This window comes from Athene noctua, chromosome 2, assembly GCF_965140245.1.
Source record: "Athene noctua chromosome 2, bAthNoc1.hap1.1, whole genome shotgun sequence".
Classification (NCBI taxonomy): Eukaryota; Metazoa; Chordata; class Aves; order Strigiformes; family Strigidae; genus Athene; species Athene noctua.
The window spans coordinates 100932487-100950847 of NC_134038.1; the positions used below are offsets into that span (position 1 = coordinate 100932487).

The 18361-nt window shown below is 39.9% G+C and overlaps 1 protein-coding gene across 2 annotated transcripts in view; it reads left to right on the forward strand.

Annotated features, from left to right (window-relative positions):
• Positions 1 to 18361, forward strand: part of CDKAL1 (CDKAL1 threonylcarbamoyladenosine tRNA methylthiotransferase) — a 422283-nt gene that overhangs the window by 254628 nt on the left and 149294 nt on the right. For both annotated transcript variants that reach the window (XM_074899749.1, XM_074899750.1), the window contains one exon: positions 5154 to 5320. In XM_074899749.1, the coding sequence (XP_074755850.1) occupies positions 5154 to 5320 (167 nt within the window). The remainder of the gene's footprint in view (positions 1 to 5153; positions 5321 to 18361) is intronic.

Sequence of the window (18361 nt, forward strand, 5' to 3'; positions counted from 1 at the left end):
CATAAAATAGAATTTGTTCATACTTTTAAATTCAGTCACTGTGTGTAGCAGGTCTTTATGTAATACTAATCAATGCTTGAAAGCATTTTATGCTATTGAAGAGGTATTTAAAAATTACTGATTGTTATTCTAATAGTGAAAATTCAGATAAATGTTTTTCTGGTCCTCATTTTGTAGAGCACTAATGCTGAACAGACTTTCCTGGCCACTCAACCAGCCATTGCTTCCTCTTGTGTAGTAAAGGGTTGGTGAAGCCAATCATTCTTCTGATAGTCTTTCTCTTTTAACAGGCATTTTGGGGATCTTGTAATTCCTCCAAGCATTGCATTCCAGTAGGTCACCCAATATTCATGATGCCATTCAGGTCTTGTTCTGCTATTCATGGGAAACATTAACAAGACAGGAGTGAACAATCATCTTTCACTTTCTCAAGTCTGTCCAGAAGTATAAAAAAGAAATAGACCTTTTGGAAAGTGGAAATTTTTTTGGGCATAATAAAGGTCCTCTAGAAAGACTATGAGACACTTATGTAGAGCTTTGTCCCTCAAAGTGAAAATGAGACTGCAATGGGACCAGTTTGTAAGTAGTATTGTTGTGAGCGGAGCTATAGTACTGCATTTGTCTGAATGATATATTGCTGAATCATATGCTGACCCACACTTTCCAAAGTACAGAAAAAGCAGTGATCCTTTAGATAATAACCTGACAGCTTCCCTCTTTCACCAGTGCTGTATCTAGACCTGTCTTTTTTCTTCAGTCTACTTTTTTTGTTCTCTGCTTGCCAGATATCCTGCAGTTTCTAATTATGACAGTTAGGTGTGAGTTACTTTTTGAGTCTGGGATAGGGTGTGTTTGTACAGGATTGTGTATAATTCCATTCTCTTTCTCGTCTAGAAGTCCTGTGTATGTACAGATCAAATAGGGATGTCTTGGTGAACTGGAAACTAAGCCTTCCAAACTACCATTAGCACCAGTGAGTTGCTCCCACTTTATTCTTTCAGGAGGTCCCTGCAATGGGATCTTTCATGGTGATCCATGCGTTTGAACTGACTGTCTTAAGAGGAGGCCTGGACTCTTAATGCTTGCAGAGTACTTCAGAAATATAGGAGGAATTTGATTCCTCCAAATCTTGGTTTCTGTTTAAACTTGCGTTATATTCAGGTTGATACAGTGATATGGTGTGAACACAAATGTCTTCAGTTTCTCAGTTAAGGCACTGATTCAGCAAGGTAATCTAGCATGTGAACTGCATCAAGTGTGTAAATAGTGCTTGTAAAACCCATGCTGAATAAATAAGGGGAAACTCAAATAATTGAAGAGAAAATAAATGTATGTAGGGTAAGCTCATTCTGAACAATAAGCACATTGAAAATTAATTTGATTTTTTCCAAGCCTTTCTCTCTCTCCATCTTTGGCTATGATTTTTGTTTAATTCTAAGGGTGTGATCAGGAATGGCAGGGTCAGATTGATTGTCCTCAAGTCTGCAGTCAGGTTTTGACAAACAGTTTAAGTCAGACCCCTCCTTGGCAGATGGTCTTTTAGATTTCTGTGGTGCAGTGGGAGAGGTATTTCTATGGTCTGTACAGTACTGCAGGCTGCTGTAAGAATTCACCATTGGAGAAGGAATAGCAAGGAGGTCAGGCAGTTACTGATAAGCATATGTGGGCTACTGAGGAGGTCAGAATCGGATGCCTCCCACTGGGGCAGCCTGCAAAGCATTTTGCTGCCGGAGAAGTCACTCCTGTTCACATTAGAAAATCTCACAGGAAAGAGTAGAACAAAAATAAGGGAAGGAGAAGAAAAAAATAAAGGGATTTTGTGATTGTATTTCATTTGTACAAAGGTACAGCAGGTTAAAAAGTTGGGGAATTTTATCAGGATTAGTGTCTGATTTTAACATCTCCAGATGTTTTTGTAGACTGAAGTAAATTAATTTTTCAGGTGGAGTTGATTTCCCTTCAATTTAAAAGATGTTTGCTACTGCTGAAAACAGTTTTACAATAGTGGCATGAAGACAGAGCAAAATAAAAAATGCTAGAAATTTTTTATTAAATAAATGAATCATTTAAAATGGTCTCTTAAACAGAAATGCACATATCTCCTAAAAGTGATAGCTGTAGGATTTCTTGTCTCCTTTATGACAAGGATTGTACAGGCTACTCCACAAAAGTGAAGTTAAAACCCATGTCAGATAATCTGCAACGAGTATTCTTTATTTTGAGGCGTTGGAGAAGGAATATGCTCAGAACCCCCTTCATTTACTTAGAACCTATTATTTTTCCAACATTTTTCATACTCAGTCATCTCCAATTACAGCAGAGCAGACATTAGAAGCCAGCTGCTGAGGTTACTCTTTTGTGCTGGGTAGTGATGGCAGAGTGAGAAATAAACTATGATCTGTGACCAAAGGCAGACTTGTAATTATTTGAATGTAATGATAATTGGCCTTAATACTCTAACAAATGCTCTGAGTTTGCACATCCAAACTCTGCAGTTTCGATCAATTTTCTTGTTTACAAAATCAGCTTGCTGTTATTAGCGCCAAAATTACCCAGTAACAGAATGGTGAATGATCGAGTGAAGTTCACTGCAAAAGAAAGGAAAAAAAATAAGGTACGTAATTAGACAGTAGCTTTAAATGTGTTTCTACGTAGGGCTGGAGTTTGGAGGGGAAGGGGGTTGAGTGAGAATAGGAAGTGTTGGCTCACTTTATTAGTACTGTTTGAAAGGTCTGTTGTTTTCTCCTCTTACCTGGTACAAGTTTAGACTCCTAAACTCAGGATGCAAAGGACTAGAACAAACAGCCTAACAACAGTTGACACCAAACCTCTATCACACACAGTTGTGTACAAAGTTGATTTACCTCACTTGTGTATACTTTGCACTCACAGTAGCTTTCATAGTTGAAGATCCATTTTGTCAGCCTGAAACTGGGGCATGAACTTTCTCCTAAAATACAGGTGTGGTTGTTTCTCTGTGCCCCCCCCCATATTAAGACTACATCCTTGGTGCTCTCAGCATGAATTATTCCCATTGCTTGTTGTTCAACACCCTGATCAGAGAGCAGATAAGAGAGTTATTATTCCTGTTGTTGCTGATTTACTATCACAGCTGTTTCCTCTTCTTGTGATTTAATTTGAAGTTTCAGCCCACCAGGGGGCTAATAGTCCCCACCTATACAGCTTTAAAAGCTCACTGTTGTTTTCCACAGGAATGTTATTTCCATCCCTAGTCAGTGATTTATCTTTTTTTTCCTCAACGTTCCTCTGGTAACTCTCAGGCAGTATTCCATTAGCCATTTTAATGAAAAACAAACAAACAAACAAACAAACCCCAAAACCTATGCAACTATTTAGATTGAAAGCTTAAAATTGAGAATTACTCTGTTTCGGTAGAAACTTGGCAAGTAAATTACTGTTTTACAGTGTTCTAATGGCTGTTGGAGACTGGTATAAAAAAAACCCAATAGGACATTAGTCAGCATTTAGATCCTTTATGTTTCTCTTATTTTTAAAATGTATCATATAATTTGCTTCTTTTTTCCATATCTTGGGAAAATGTAGGGCAGGCAGCAAACCCTAGAGTGTATTTCACGATGGGGTCCTGCTTGTGGTGAGATGAATTCTGAAAACATAAGCAATTGCAGTGGAATCCAAGGTGTGATTGTATACTGCTAGCAGATTCTGCATACCTCATCAGTCCTGGGGGAGCTCAGTTTGAGTGTGACTGCAAAGTTGTGACTGCAAGCTGGACAACCAAAAAGCGGTACTTCAAGAATACTTTCTGCCGGACTCCTTACAAGAACAGAATTACACATCTCTCTTACTAATTCTTGAAGCAAAACTTAAGAAGCAATGAGTTTCTTGGTTTATCTTTAATTTTTAAGTGTTCTTCGTTTTAAATAATAAATGACCTTGAAAACCTTTCTGAACAATCAGAATTAACTGATGCTCAGCAGCCTGCTGTCTGCCTTTATTATTATAGTGTGAGTTTGAGTGGCAGTCTTGGGTTTACATTTTGGTAAAACTTCTGGTTTTCTAGGTTTATCACTTTTTATGTGTTTCAAGTCTGTGTACATGTTTATGTTTTCCCATCTTAAGTATATATTTGTAATATAAACATTTACATTTTGTGATAGTTCTCTGCTGGCCCAAAAAGTGCTTTGAAGAATTATTCTTCCTTCTAGTGTTAGGATGTTTTCTTTACCGATTCGTCATCAATATTAGAAATTTAACTCTTCATTGAGTTAATGGTATCATTGGGAATCACAGGATTCTTACTCAAGGCCACCCTGGTTTTGATGGTTATTTCTTGCTTTGGGGTGGTGAGGAGGTGCATTGCATTGCACTGCAAAAAGGGTGGAAGCTGAGCAGACTGATAGAAGTGGCTATGTGAAACGTCATTGCTTTTGACTATTATTAAAGGGTGGTGCAATCTTTCCCCTCTTTGAGCAGGAGGATATTATTACCAAATATCAGTGTTCAAGGTCACTACTCTTTACAACATAAATTAAATATACTACTTCCTGAGGCCTGATTGATGGAAAATAAAGTATTAAGTGCCAGGAAGCAGGTTTTCCAACACTATCACTCAGTCATGCAGTGGTCACTAAGCTTTTCAATACAACCGAATATTGCATTGCTAGTTGTAAGATTTAAAGAATACACATTTTTAATAGTTATTCCAGAAGAAATGTTAATCACTTGCTTTTGAGGTATTTTTGTTTATTGGAAACTTACCAGTTAATAAGTTAACTACTAATAACAACCATTAATGCAGACTCTTTGCTTGGGTAATGTTGCTTGCAGTGTTTAATAAATTAGGCTCAAAAAATAGAGCACAGTACTAAACTTGACTGACTTGCTGTAGAGGCAGCACGGAATTAGTCATTGGCTGTGAATGTTAATCACTCCACAGCAATGATAATTTACAGCATTGTTGTAGCACTCTTGTGCTCATAAAATGAACTTAATAACCCACTGCTACCCATGGGATAAGCCTTCCTTCTCCTTCCCTCCCCCTTGCAATTGAATACCCAGTCTGGCTGCATAATAGCCTTGTGAAATACTGCATTAAAAAGAGTGAGCAGCTGTATGATAAAATAAACAGCTCTAAAACAGATTTGTTAATTATCTCTTTCTTTTATTCACAGAGGGTGTTTGTGAGATATGGCTGACCAGTGAAGACACAGGGGCTTATGGCAGAGACATTGGCACAGATCTCCCTACGCTTCTGTGGAAGCTGGTTGAAGCTATTCCTGAGGGAGCTATGCTGAGGCTTGGCATGACAAACCCTCCCTATATTTTAGAGCATCTGGAGGTAAGGAAGAAAAGAGAATAATTTATATGCTGGCACAGGTATTTATTGAGTGAGTAAGTACTCACTTGAACCTTGCGTAGTGTGCTTCATTTTAAGCAGTACCTTAAAAAAGTTACGGACTTCTAAGTAAATTTATAGAATTAGACTAATAGTGTTAAGTCATTTGACTGACACAACAGTTATCGAGATAATAAGACACTGAAATAATTTTTGAATTATAATGTTCCTGAGGTCTCTGACCTGTGGAACGTTATTACAGTGATGTTGCATTTGTGTGTATGTCTACTGTTTTCAAGAACTGAAGGAAAAGTCATTAGCAGGTGATGGACTATGGGATTGAATTTGTCTTTCTGGTACACCTCAGACAAATATTTCCAGAAATGCTATATGCTGGTCTCACTCAACAGTGTTTTCATTATCCTATGTCAGATGCTATTCTGAGAGTGTGCAGAGCTTCCATGATAAGAAATGGAAATTCGGAGTGTATGTCTGTGTTGAAAAAATTGTAATGAAGTAGTTCAGTGAGATTAAAAGCATCAAAGTGTACAACAGTGTGAATTTGAAAGAATATTGTGTGTATGCAGAACAGGAAGTTAAGAGTTTTGTGTCAAAGATAGGTTGGTTTGGTTGGATTCTGTCACCACATCAATCTATTGAAATTCATAGGAACTGTTTATAGAAAGAACCTAACTTTAAAGAGGAGGAAAAAGCTGGATATAGCTTGAGGTAAATTTTGTAACCATGTGCATCAACAATATCCACATAAATAGCTGGTGTCCATGCTGCTTTCCCAAAGATGTTATACAATTAATAGTTGCACTTAGGTTTTCTTAAGATGTCAAGGACAGTATTTTCTCACCAGAGTGCCATAACTGCATCTTCCCCTATTGAAGCACGTGGGCTAGAGAAATCTCACCTTGATAGGAATAAGCCATTTTTCACTTCACTTCCCAGGCTGTTATCTTATTCTTTGATTTAATATACGCTTCACTAAGATAGAGTCTTAACAACACACTGCATAGAAATCTGTAGGAAGCAGTTTGGTTGTGGTTTTTAGAGCTTTGCATTCTGTCTCGAACTCTCATATCTGTCACAAGTTTTTCTCTTTTTTTTTTTATTGTAACATTTTTCAGAATCTTGTATAAAGGCAAGTCAAGTTTTTAACAATTTTCACAGTTAGGGTCTTTGCTTTCATTTTTAACTCACATTGTTAAAAGTGTTTTGGTGTAGACTGCTGCTTTTGTCACTGTTGCTCATCTTATGAGTACTCTCAGAAGATTTTTATTTTTTTTTTAATCGCTTGCTGGAAATAAGAAACTGCTCTACTCAGCTAAGGGGTACTGTAGTAGTCTTAATTCAATATAATCTGAGCATGGTGGAAATTATATCGCTTTCCTTCAATCAGTAGCCATCTTGGTGAGCGTGAGTTTGTCACAAATCTGTGAATGGTTTTAATGGATGGTCTCTAGTCTTCCTGTTTCTAAATCTTCTAGGCAATGCTGTAAGTAGAACTCTCTTTGACCTGACTCATGTTCAGGAGAAGTACTCTAATCTCTTTAAAAACGAATCTTTACGTGTGATGGCAGAGCAAGAGGAATTCATGAAAGCCTATTAAAGATGTGTGTCTTGAATGTTGCTGTGTGGAACATGTATTATGTGTACACCAGCCTTTTTGTACAATAGCAACATATGCTGGTGCTTGTCCTCTTCAGTGTTTCATACAGTTTCCAGTTTATATGATTTTTTTTTTTTAAGGATTATTTGATCACATTTCTGTGTTTCATGTACGACCAAGAATTTCTGAGCTTGTAATTTGGTGAAATAATTTTGATGATTGGTCAAGCTAAATTTGTAAAAATTTTTTTACCTTCTGCTTTTTTGTCTAGTCCCCTCTTCCAAGCTTATCAGACTTGTATCTGAAAGATCACTAGGGAATGTTGGCAGTCTCCTGTATACATTTTCACCAGACAAAATAAACTTTTTTATGGGGAATGTGAGTTTAACTTTCCTGTTGAGGAAAAGGTAAAACTGTGATTTGTTTAAAAAACAAAATAAATGAGAAGTTGGTTAACCTTCATGTCAGTTGATTAGGATGAAATCCAGATGTAGTTCTGTTATCTGCTAAGAAAGGTATGAAGCTGTGTTACTGGTTGCAAACTTATTTCATTAAACGCTTTTAAAAAGTTCTGCATTTTATTAATTTATTTTGTTAGAAGTCACGTTACAAACTGGGATGTGGTTTGGCTTCCTTGCAAAGAAATTTTACATGGGAAAATATACTAATCGTGTCACTTCTTATATCCAATGAAAAGGAAAAAGTTGTTCCAGTCGTGTGTCTTTTAAAAAGCAGAAAATTTCAGCAATTGCATGCAACTGTTAGGCAAGGGTTTATTTCACTTTAGTAATGAACACATCTGATAAGTGGCATAGAGCAACAAGCAGTCATGTAAAAGCATAAATTAATTTTAAGATCTGGACAAAACTTCCCCAGAGACAGCTTAAAAGCAATGATTTTGATTCATTTACAGTTTTTGCCATATTTATTAGAGCTTACCTGCAGGTAAAAGGTTTGGCCAATTTTATGTGTCTCTTATTTTTAAGTAACGTCCAAAGCTAATAACAAAGTTTATATAAACATTTGTTTTCTCCAGTAACACTCTGTTGTAAGTTAAATGTTTTTAAAATACCATTTCCAGAGACACTATGTACATTTTTTTAATACCAATTTGTAGTATTGCATGAAATCCTCTATTATTAGAGCTGGTTTTGTACTTAAACACGGATTTTTATGACATTTCACAAACCATTTGTTTTCCTTTGCATAGCCATGTATTTTAATCTCAGACCAGTCAAAGCATCAGGTTAGTGGCCTGATTGTGTGCTTAGAATTCGCAGATTTCTTTTACTCTTTGCTGGAGTTTCTGCACCTTTTAGTTGTCAGAATGGGAGGATATTGGAAATAAAAAGAACGGGGATGTGCAGACTAATACCCTGAGTTGTAGATGGTACAGCTGCAGTAGAAGCAAAGAATTCCTCAGATCACAATGACAATGCTAACGTCCTCAATGAATGAGGAAGAAGTTTAAGCTATGGATAATATGATTGAGTAAAGGACTAAACGTTTAAAAATGTATCACTTAACATACAGTGAAGCCTGAACTGCAGCCTGTTCTAGCAGCCTGTGGAGTCACCCACATAGGGGAGGTATCACGAGTGTTGGGTTTTGCTTCTCTGGCCTCACACCACAGTCCATTGAAATATACCCAATTTATATTGTTTATGTTGCTTGGGTGGATCTTTAAGATGTAGCTAGACATAAGGTACTTCAGTTACATAATAGTGTCTTGATGGTTCTCAGGAAAATAGATTGTATCCACTGACTAAAATAATACAACCTTTTCATACGTGTATTTTCTCTCTATAGGTGGAATAACTTTCTCCTTCATTAAAAGATACTTAGCCCGCTTTTTGATAAGGTGCTTGATAAACTGCTTATGGATTGGAATTTATTTGGAAGTGCCAAAAACTTGATTACAGGTTCTTATTTTTTCCTTAGAAAAATAATTTCATAAACATATTCTGGTACTGTCTGCTCAGAAGGTGTACGGTGGATGGGATTATGACCAGAGATCTGTTTAAGATGTGGCTGGGCTTTGGCCCTGTGAGTCTTTTGACTCATTAGTACAGTGCTCACACTCTCAGATTCTCTGGAAATAGCAATGGAGCAACAGAAAATGCCACTTAATTCAGGAGTGTTGCATCTACCTCTGTATCTGGGAATCACTGTCTTAGTATCCACTGAGAAGTGCCAGCCAGAAGCGCTGCTGTTCTGCTGATGCTGGAGGCCAGCACAAGGAGAGGAGAGTGAGAAGGAGGAAGAGGAGGCAAAAGAGGGAGGAGAGCTTTCCTTGGGGCAGGAGTGGTGGGACTAGAGCAGAGGAGGGGGCAAAGGAAAGCTGCGGGTGCTTGTAACTGGCCTTCAGTCTCTCATGCTTAGAAAGCTTGGTAGATCTGGGGGCCTGAGCCAGTGGTCATTCAAACTCAGGTTTATTATTAATAGGTCAGTTTAAGTACTTACATGATTTAAAATACTGAGCATGTGCAGTGCTGTCATGTACTGCTGTCAGGTAGATGCCATTCTGCCCTTAAAGACATCTGGCATTTCAGGAGACGCTGTTAATCTCATGAAAATCATCATTATACTTGTGTGGTACAGTCTGACGATATAGTACTTTTAGGTTTTTATTCAATAAATATGGTGGTAATAGTACCTTATGTACTTACGGATGCATGCTCAGTTTTGTGATGAGAAGCAACCATATGTTTTCAAATGATAAAGTCTGCATTCAGTTGGGCCTTCTTATTTGTAAAGAAAGAAATATTTGGAACCATGCAGTGTTCTGTAGTTATGCAAAATATTAATCAGTTTTTGATGTGCTGCATATTGAGCTAAGGCATTAGAAAAAGAGCCTTTGTCACAATTATTCAGGGTATAATCTAAAATACTAAACTTTTCATCTGCTGTTTTCTTCAGCTGCAGATGATGTCTATCCTTACATTAGTGAGTAGTATGAAGCAGTAAGAGCAGATCAGGAAATCACAGAATCTGGTAGAGAAGCCACTATATCTACATTATCTGCATTTCTGGAGCCTTTACTTCAAAATAAATCTAATCCCCTTAACCAAACTTTCCCATTATTCATGGTCCAAAGCCATTTGAATGGCAGATGTCAGTTTGAATACCTCTGTTCCCACCAAGGGCTTGGAGCATATTCACTGTGAACCTGAAGTATGGTCACTGCTCTGATTTCCTTGGAAGCAAATTCAGTTTGCTCACCCCAAAGTCACCCTGCAGACTGAACAAACCCATGGCTGGGAAGGAAGCATGGGAAATTGTACTTTACAGTTTCAACTGCTGTTTTCAACCAGCACATTAATTCAACCATCACAGCCAATGCTAATACGACTTCTCTTGCACGAGGTTTGTTGGTATGACAGAGAAGGTTATTTGGTGTATTTTAAAAAAAAAAAACAAAAAAACCAAACCACAAAAACAACAGCCTGAAGGACCTGAGACCCTGACATTGTTTCTCTTGATTGTGGTACTAAGACTGAGAAAGAAATTGGAGTTCACCGTTTAGCTGCAAAAGACACCCTCAGTTTTCCTTGCAGGAAAAATTTGGCCAGTGGTGATAGTGCCCTCTCACAGTCTTAGCAGTCTGTTTGGATGTATACGTCATGAAAGCATGCTTATTTGAAGTTTGGTCTCAAACTGAGATTGAGATATGTGCCCCCATCCAGTGTTTGTTCTCTCTTAATATGTTGATGCCACATGGCATTGAGGAAAACTTGGGATTTTATCTATGTGGCAGGAAATTTTAGTAGACTATGGTCAGGGGAAAATGTTTTAACTCTTTTTTGTTGTTGTTGTTGTTTGTTTTTTATAAAATGTTAAAGGTTGTGGGAAGAGGTTAGTATTAGGATCCATTTTATAGTTCTAGGAAAACCTGCAATGATTGCACATGTGTACAGTTATCTTGTGTACTCTTACCCATATGTCTTTGCACAGGGCTACTGTTTGAATTACACAGACCGCCAGATAGCAAAGATGTTGTTGCCCTATAGTATCAACATGTACCAAAAGTACATAAGGTATACATCCTGCTTTAGAAGTAATTTATTCTACAATCATACAGTCATATTACGGAGTTGTTGGCTAGTCCTCTAGTGAGACAGTATTTTACATCCACTTGCAGTGACTGACGGCAAGGGAGGGTTGGGAAAAATTCATTAAAACAGCAGGGGTAGATAAACAGTGAACAGTTAGTCCAAAAAGTAAAAAATGAAGGAAATAGGCAAGTTGAAATTAATTAATGTTAGTGGCATAGTGTTTAGAAACTAATTTTTGCCTTGAATATATTTCACTTTTCCTTAGGTTTTTAACTTCGTATTCTCTTTCGATATCTGGGGCTCTGTCCAAATCAAAACAGAATGCAGATCATACAGACTGTGAAAGGGCAGAGGCTTGCATCTCAGCCTTAGCTTACCTCCCTTGCAGATTTAACACTAACTGTATTTCCAGAGTTGTCTGGGATTTTAATGCATCACTTTCTGTGAGTGATGGGATGCTTCCAAATCTGTATAAAGGAGGCAGTTCGCACCTGCCATTCCTGTAAATGCTTAATTTCACATAACTAGATGAGTAGTCATCTTTGTCACCTGTCAAAATGAGTCTGTCTCAAACCATACCATATGCCATCTGTGGGCTCTATCTCCGTTATTAATTCAGGACATTTGAGTGATACACCAACCATTGAGATGGAATCTGCATGGCGGCAGTGTCTTTAAATGCATAAGGTGTGCCAAGTGTACCACGAGTCGAACTAGTATTTCTTTGCTCTTTTGCTTTGATTTTTCATGTCAGCTCGGTGTTTATGTTCCTTAACCTCATTGAAGCTGATACCCTGCAGATGGCTTCCTCAAACGTGCCCTGACATGGCACATAGATATGTATTACAGTAAAATTACTGATTCACTTTTTTTTTTCCATATTGTTCTTTTTTCCTCTGAGTGCACTGAACATTTTTGAGCATTGTGCATAAGCTTGAGTTTTGAATAAGCTAGAGTGTAAGCTGAATTGAAATTGGTTTAAAAAGGAAATAATATGCACGCATTCTTCAACAGCAAATAAAAGGGCAGCATGATTTCAGGAATTAAAAGACCTTTAGGGCATGTATGTGCTTTGCTTCTAGTATTATTTTTGTCATTTTCATAGACTGCTGCGTTTCAAAGCGCCAATTAAAATCTGTTGATTTGACCAGAAAAAATGAAAACTGTGGCATGCATTTAAATAAATGAATAGTTAAGCCCCTGACCTCTTATTACTGTGAGTTTTGTAGTGTTTTGCACAGTCGGTGGACCGTGCAACTTTCCCTTGCTGTAATTATATAGTTCTCTCTATGCAAACTGTGTTTGTCTTGCTAGCAGTAAAATTGAAAGAACTCTCGGATACTAAGGGGAGGAGGAGAGGGGCAGTTACATCTGGACTTATAAAACAGAAGGGAGTGGGAAGGGCTGCTTACTGCTTCCTTTGGTATTATCTTAAATGCTTACTCTTCCTATGGAGGCTGTGTGTGCATCTTTGCTTTACTCTGTGTATTCAAGCTTTTTATTTTTTTAATAATAAAATACTCTGTCTCTCCTGTTCTTAAAGTGTTCTTTGTCTTTGGGATTTCCAAATACAGCACATTTCCTTGAAATTATTCCCTAAGACACAGTGTCATGGGAGCTTTTGCAGGGGTGAACTCACCTGAGAGTAAATGTATATTTCAATATTATAGGGTTAGGAAAGGAATGAATCTCTGTTGTGCTTCAAGATACATTTTGTCACAACACTTTCTCCAATTTAGAGTTTTAAGATCTCAGACGCAGCAGGTCCTAATGTCCATAAATGCTTGGTGACACATTTGCTTCCAGCTGGTGGAATATGATTCGGCTTAATGAATGTCAAAATAAGAACCCATCTTACTCTTCTTTAAGGCTTTATGCTGTATTTGTGAATCTTGGGTGTTCTCAAAAACCTTAACAATGTTATTGTATTGGGTACTTTGATGAACAATGAGGGTTCGCTTCCAGATAATGTAGAAGGGAGTATTTGTGATGCTGGGAGTAAAGCTCCTGTTCATTGTAACACTAGTAGAAAAAAATGCTTTGAGAAACATAGAGAAAGAACTGCTTTTATTTATTCAAGATTCCATTCTCCATCAAGACAGAATATTTTATGCATGCATCTAGTGCTCTGATGTATTTAATAATCTGTGCATAAAATTGCTGTTGCAAAAAGGAGTTAATATTAAGTAGTGCATTGCTCGACCAATTAAAGCTGTGCATGTTAACTGTACCTTAATTATGGTTTGTTCATATGAATGTTTCTATTGCTTGTTAGATATCACAGGAATGAAGAGTATTTAAATGCAGACAGATCCACACTCAATCTTGTGTTGAGTGTCAGGTTGTCTGTCAATTGCTTATACTATTGTCTCATCCCAGCAGACCTTTGGAGCTGTGGCTTACTTCGTTAGTGGATTAGCAGAAAGTAAAAATCACCATTAATTGAGCAGTTTGTTCAAAGAACAGGTTGCACATATATGGGAAACTGCATTTTTCCTAAATAAAGTAGGAATTTTAGCAGTTGCCATGCACTTCAAGGCATTGGGGTAGATGCTATTGGCAAATATAAAGCTTGCATAACAGACTGTGACATCTTCTTATAATATTTCTGCCTTGATTGAAAAACAAATAAGATCTCACTTTCCTAGTTATTTATATTATAACAAATAAAGTTCTACCATGTACTCTCCATGCTGTTCCGAAAGCTTCTATTTTGTTTAGATGCATAAACCCTTTTATTTTCTTTGATAGATGAGCTGTCACATTCACTGTACTTTGCAACATCATCTATATAGTCTTCAGTAAGACTGCTTGCTTCATTAGGCTTTGGCATTTGTTTAAAAAAAGTTTGATTTTTCTTTTCGAGGTGATTATTCTTTAAAAATGATAAAAGGAAATATCTGTTCTAGAAATCCTGGCTTTGGGTTTCTGTACCATGGTGAATTGAGGAAAAGACATCAAATCTTTTCTACCCAGTCTTTGAATTCAATTAGTTTAGTTATGTTAAATGTGCAAGAACTGATGAAGAATGTAAATTCTGTAATATCAATCTTGTCATTATGGTTTTGTATATTTTTACACATGAAATTTAGCTCAGCCAATGGGATATCTACAAAAGAAGGAAAGTAATAGCGCTAGCCTAAAGGTTTACGTTTTGATTAAAAACTTACGCTATTTTCCTTCCACTGCAACCTGCTAAAGCAGATACTATTTTAGGTGTTGTACTTGTTTGAAATAGAGGAAAACAATAGGGAGGCTTCCTGGCACTGCTCTGTCTCTGTGCAACTGAACTCTCTGACTTCCTTCTGAGCAGAAACCATCAATTCTTTTATATCATGTGGGATTTTAATTTTTGAGGTGGTGAACAAATACATAGTATGGGTGAAACTAGCAATCCATTTCACTCATCCAGGTTTCTGAAGACAAAAAGATAGTGTGACAGTCCTACTCGCATATTGTAAGTATGTGCTTCTCTGTGTTACTTCATTTTCAAGGTTTTATTAGCATTAAGTATGATTGAGACAGAGAGTTATTAAAGGTAGCAGTGTGCTGTTGCAATAAATCACTTTTCAGGGAACTTCCCAATATGTGTTTCTAATACGTGCTGCAATAAGGAGTATTAATTTACTTCTGGAAAAAATATTTCATTTGAGGAGTGCTTAATGATGAGAAATTAGAGAGCACCATGGAGAAAATGAAAAAGTGTGTATTTTCTTGGACATCAGAATTAATCATTTCACTAAGAATTAGCATTAGCTATTTGGTTGGCTGGCTTTAAGTCATTAAGCCATCACTGTAGCCGTTAATTAAATGTACATTTTATCTTAAAGTGAATCTGTTTATTGGAACTGGACAAACAGTGCTCTGAAGCTCCACAAAGTCTCTTTAGGATTGTAATGAAAGCTACAGCGCTAACAGTTTTCACCTTTGAAAGCACTGAACCATTTACTGTGTATTTCCAACCACACAGCTTCCATCAGTTTGTTGTTCAGTGATACACCTGCAGACTCAGATGTTGTACTTGGGCTCATGGCTCCATACAGTCTGAGTAATAAGCGGTCAGCATCTACCCAATGTAAATGGCAATGAGTGCTGAGGAAAAGGATACTATAAAGATGTAGTGAAGTTATGCAGGGAGAACATTAGGAGAGCCAAAGCACAGCTAGAGCTCAACTTGGCCACAGCTGTTAAGGATAACAAAAAATGTTTCTATAAATTCGTTAACAGCAAAAGGAGGGTTAGGGAAAATCTTCCTTCCCTACTGGATGCAGAAGGAAACATGGTAACTAAGGATGAAGAAAAGGCTGAGGTGCTCAACATCTACTTTGCCTCAGTCTTTAGCAGTGGAACTGGCTGTTCCCTGGACACCCAGCCTCAGGAGCTGGGAGACGGGGAGGGGAAGCAGACTGAGGTCAGCACAGTTGAAGAGGAGGTGGTCAGAGACCTGCTGCACCACTTGGATGCACACAAGTCTGCGGGATCGGATGGGTTACACACAAGGGTGCTCAAAGAGTGGGCAGATGTGCTCACCAAGCTGCTTTCCATGATTTACCTTGAAGTCATGGCTAACTGGGGAGGTCCCATTGGACTGGAGGGTGGCAAAAGTGACACCCATCTACAAGAAAGGCAGAAAGGACGATCCAGGAAACTATAGACCTGTCAGCTTGACCTCGGTGCCAGGGAAGGTCATGGAGCAGGGCATCTCGAGTGCCATTAGAAGTCATATAATGGACAACCAGGGGATCAGGCCCAGTCAGCGTGGGTTTATGCAAGGCAGGTCCTGCCTGACAAGCCTGATCTCCTTCTGTGACGACATGACTATTGGACGAAGGAAAAGCTGTGGATATTATCTACCTGGATTTCCAAAAAGCATTCGACAGTTCCCCATAGGATTCTCATAGAAAAACTGGCTGCCCATGGCCTGGATGAGCGAACAGTCTGCTGGGTCAAGCACTGGCTGGATGGACGGTACCAGAGCGGTGGTCGACGGAGCTGAATCCAGCTGGCGGCCGATCACAAGTGGGGTTCCTCAGGGCTCGGTGTTGGGACCATTTCTGTTCAACATCTTCACTGATGATCTTGATAAGGACACAGAGTGCATCATCAGTAAGTTTGCAGATGACATCAAGTTAAGTGGGAGTGTCGATCTGCATGAGGACAGAGAGGCTCTACAGAGAGACTTGGATAGATTGGATCGGTGGGCCGACGTTAACAGGATGGGCTTCAACGAGGCCAAGTGCCAGGTCCTGCACTTGGGCCACAACCACCCCATGCATGGCTACAGGCTTGGGGAGGTGTGGCTGGGGAGCTGTCTGGAAGAGAAGGATCTGGGGGTTCTCATTGACAAGCAGCTGAACATGAGCCGGCAGTGTGCCCAGGTGGCCAAGAAAGCCAACGGCATCCTGGCTTGTATTAGGAATAGTGTGACCAGCAGAAGTAGGGAGGTGATAGTCCCCCTGTACTCTGCACTGGTGAGGCCACACCTGGAGTATTGTGTCCAGTTTTGGGCACCTCAATACGAGAGAGATATCAAGGTGCTGGAGCGAGTGCAGAGGAGGGCAACGAAGCTGATGAAGGGACTGGGGAACAAATCCTGTGAGGAGTGATTGAAGAAGCTGGGACTGTTCAGTTTGAGGCAGAGAAGGCTGAGGGGAGACCTCATCACTCTCTACAGCTACCTGAAAGGACATTGTAGAGAGGTTGGTGCTGGTCTCTTCTCACAGGTGACTAGTGACAGAACAAGGGGGAACAGCTTTAAACTCCAACAGGGGAGGTTTAGACTGGGCATTAGGAAAAAATTTTTCTGAGAAAGAGTGGTCAGACAGTGGAATAGGCTGCCCAGGGAGGTGGTGGAGTCACCATCCCTGGATGTGCTTAAGGGTCATTTAGATGAGATGTTGGGGGATATGGTGTCGGGGCAAACTTTGTAGGGTAGGACTGATGGTTGGACTCGATGATCGCAAGGGTCTTTTCCAACCTGAATGATTCTATTATTCTCTGAAAAGACTGAGGTGCTTAATGCCTTCTTTGCCTCAGTCTTTAATAACAAGACTAGTTGTAGTGAGGGAATCCAGCTTCCTCAGCCCTAAGACAAGAGACTGGGAGAATGACCCCACACACACAATCCAGGAGGACATAGTCAGTGACCTGCTGCATCACACAGACACATACAAGTCTATGGGACCAGATGGGATACACCCAAGGGTGCTGAAGGAGCTGGCTTCCATCATTTACCAGCAGTCCTGGCTGACCAGGGAGGTCCTGACTGATTGGAAATTTGCCACTGTGACGCCCATATATAAGAAGGGTCAGAAGGATGATCCAGGAAATTACAGGCCTGTCAGCTTGACTTCGGTGCCCAGGAAGATGACGGAGCAGCTTATCCTAAACACCATCATACAACACGTGCGGGACAACGAGATGCTCAGACCCAGTCAGCATGGGTTTATGAAAGGCAGGTCCTGCCTGACAAACCTGATCTCCTACAACAGGGCTGCTTACTGGATGAGGGAAAGCCTAGGGATGTTGTCTACCTTGACTTGAGTAAGGCCTTTGACACCGTTTCCCACAGCATTCTCCTGGTGAAACTGGCTGCTCAAGGCTTGGATGGGCACACGCTTTGCTGGGTAAAAAACTGCCTGGATGGCCGGGCCCAAAGGGTTGTGGTGAACCGAGTTAAATCCAGCTGGCAGCCGGTCACGAGTGGTGTCCCCCAGGGCTGGGTTTTGGGGCTACTCCTGTTTAACATCTTTATTGATGATCTAGATGAGGGGATCGAGTGCACCTTCAGTAAATTTGCGGGTGACGCCAAGTTGGGCAGGAGTGTTGATCTGCTCGAGGGCAGGGAGGCTCTGCAGAGAGACCTGGACAGGCTGGAGCCATGGGCTGAGGCCAGCTGGAGGAGTTTCCATAAGGCCAAATGCCGGGGGCTGCCCTTGGGCCACAACAACCCCCAGCAGCGCTACAGGCTTGGGGAGGAGTGGCTGGAGAGCTGCCAGTCAGAGAGGGACCTGGGGGTGCTGATTGACAGCCGGCTGAACAGGAGCCAGCAGTGTGCCCAGGGGGCCAAGAAGGCCAGTGGCATCCTGGCTTGTGTCAGCAATAGCGTGGCCAGCAGGGACAGGGAAGGGATCTTACCCCTGTACTCGGCACTGGTGAGGCCGCCCCTCGATTCCTGTGTTCAGTTTTGGGCCCCTCACTACAAAAAGGACATTGAATGACTCGAGCGTGTCCAGAGAAGGGCAACGGAGCTGGTGCAGGGTCTGGAGCACAGGTCGTATGGGGAGCGGCTGAGGGAACTGGGGGTGTTTAGTGTGGAGAAGAGGAGGCTGAGGGGAGACCTCATCGCCCTCTACAGCTACCTGAAAGGAC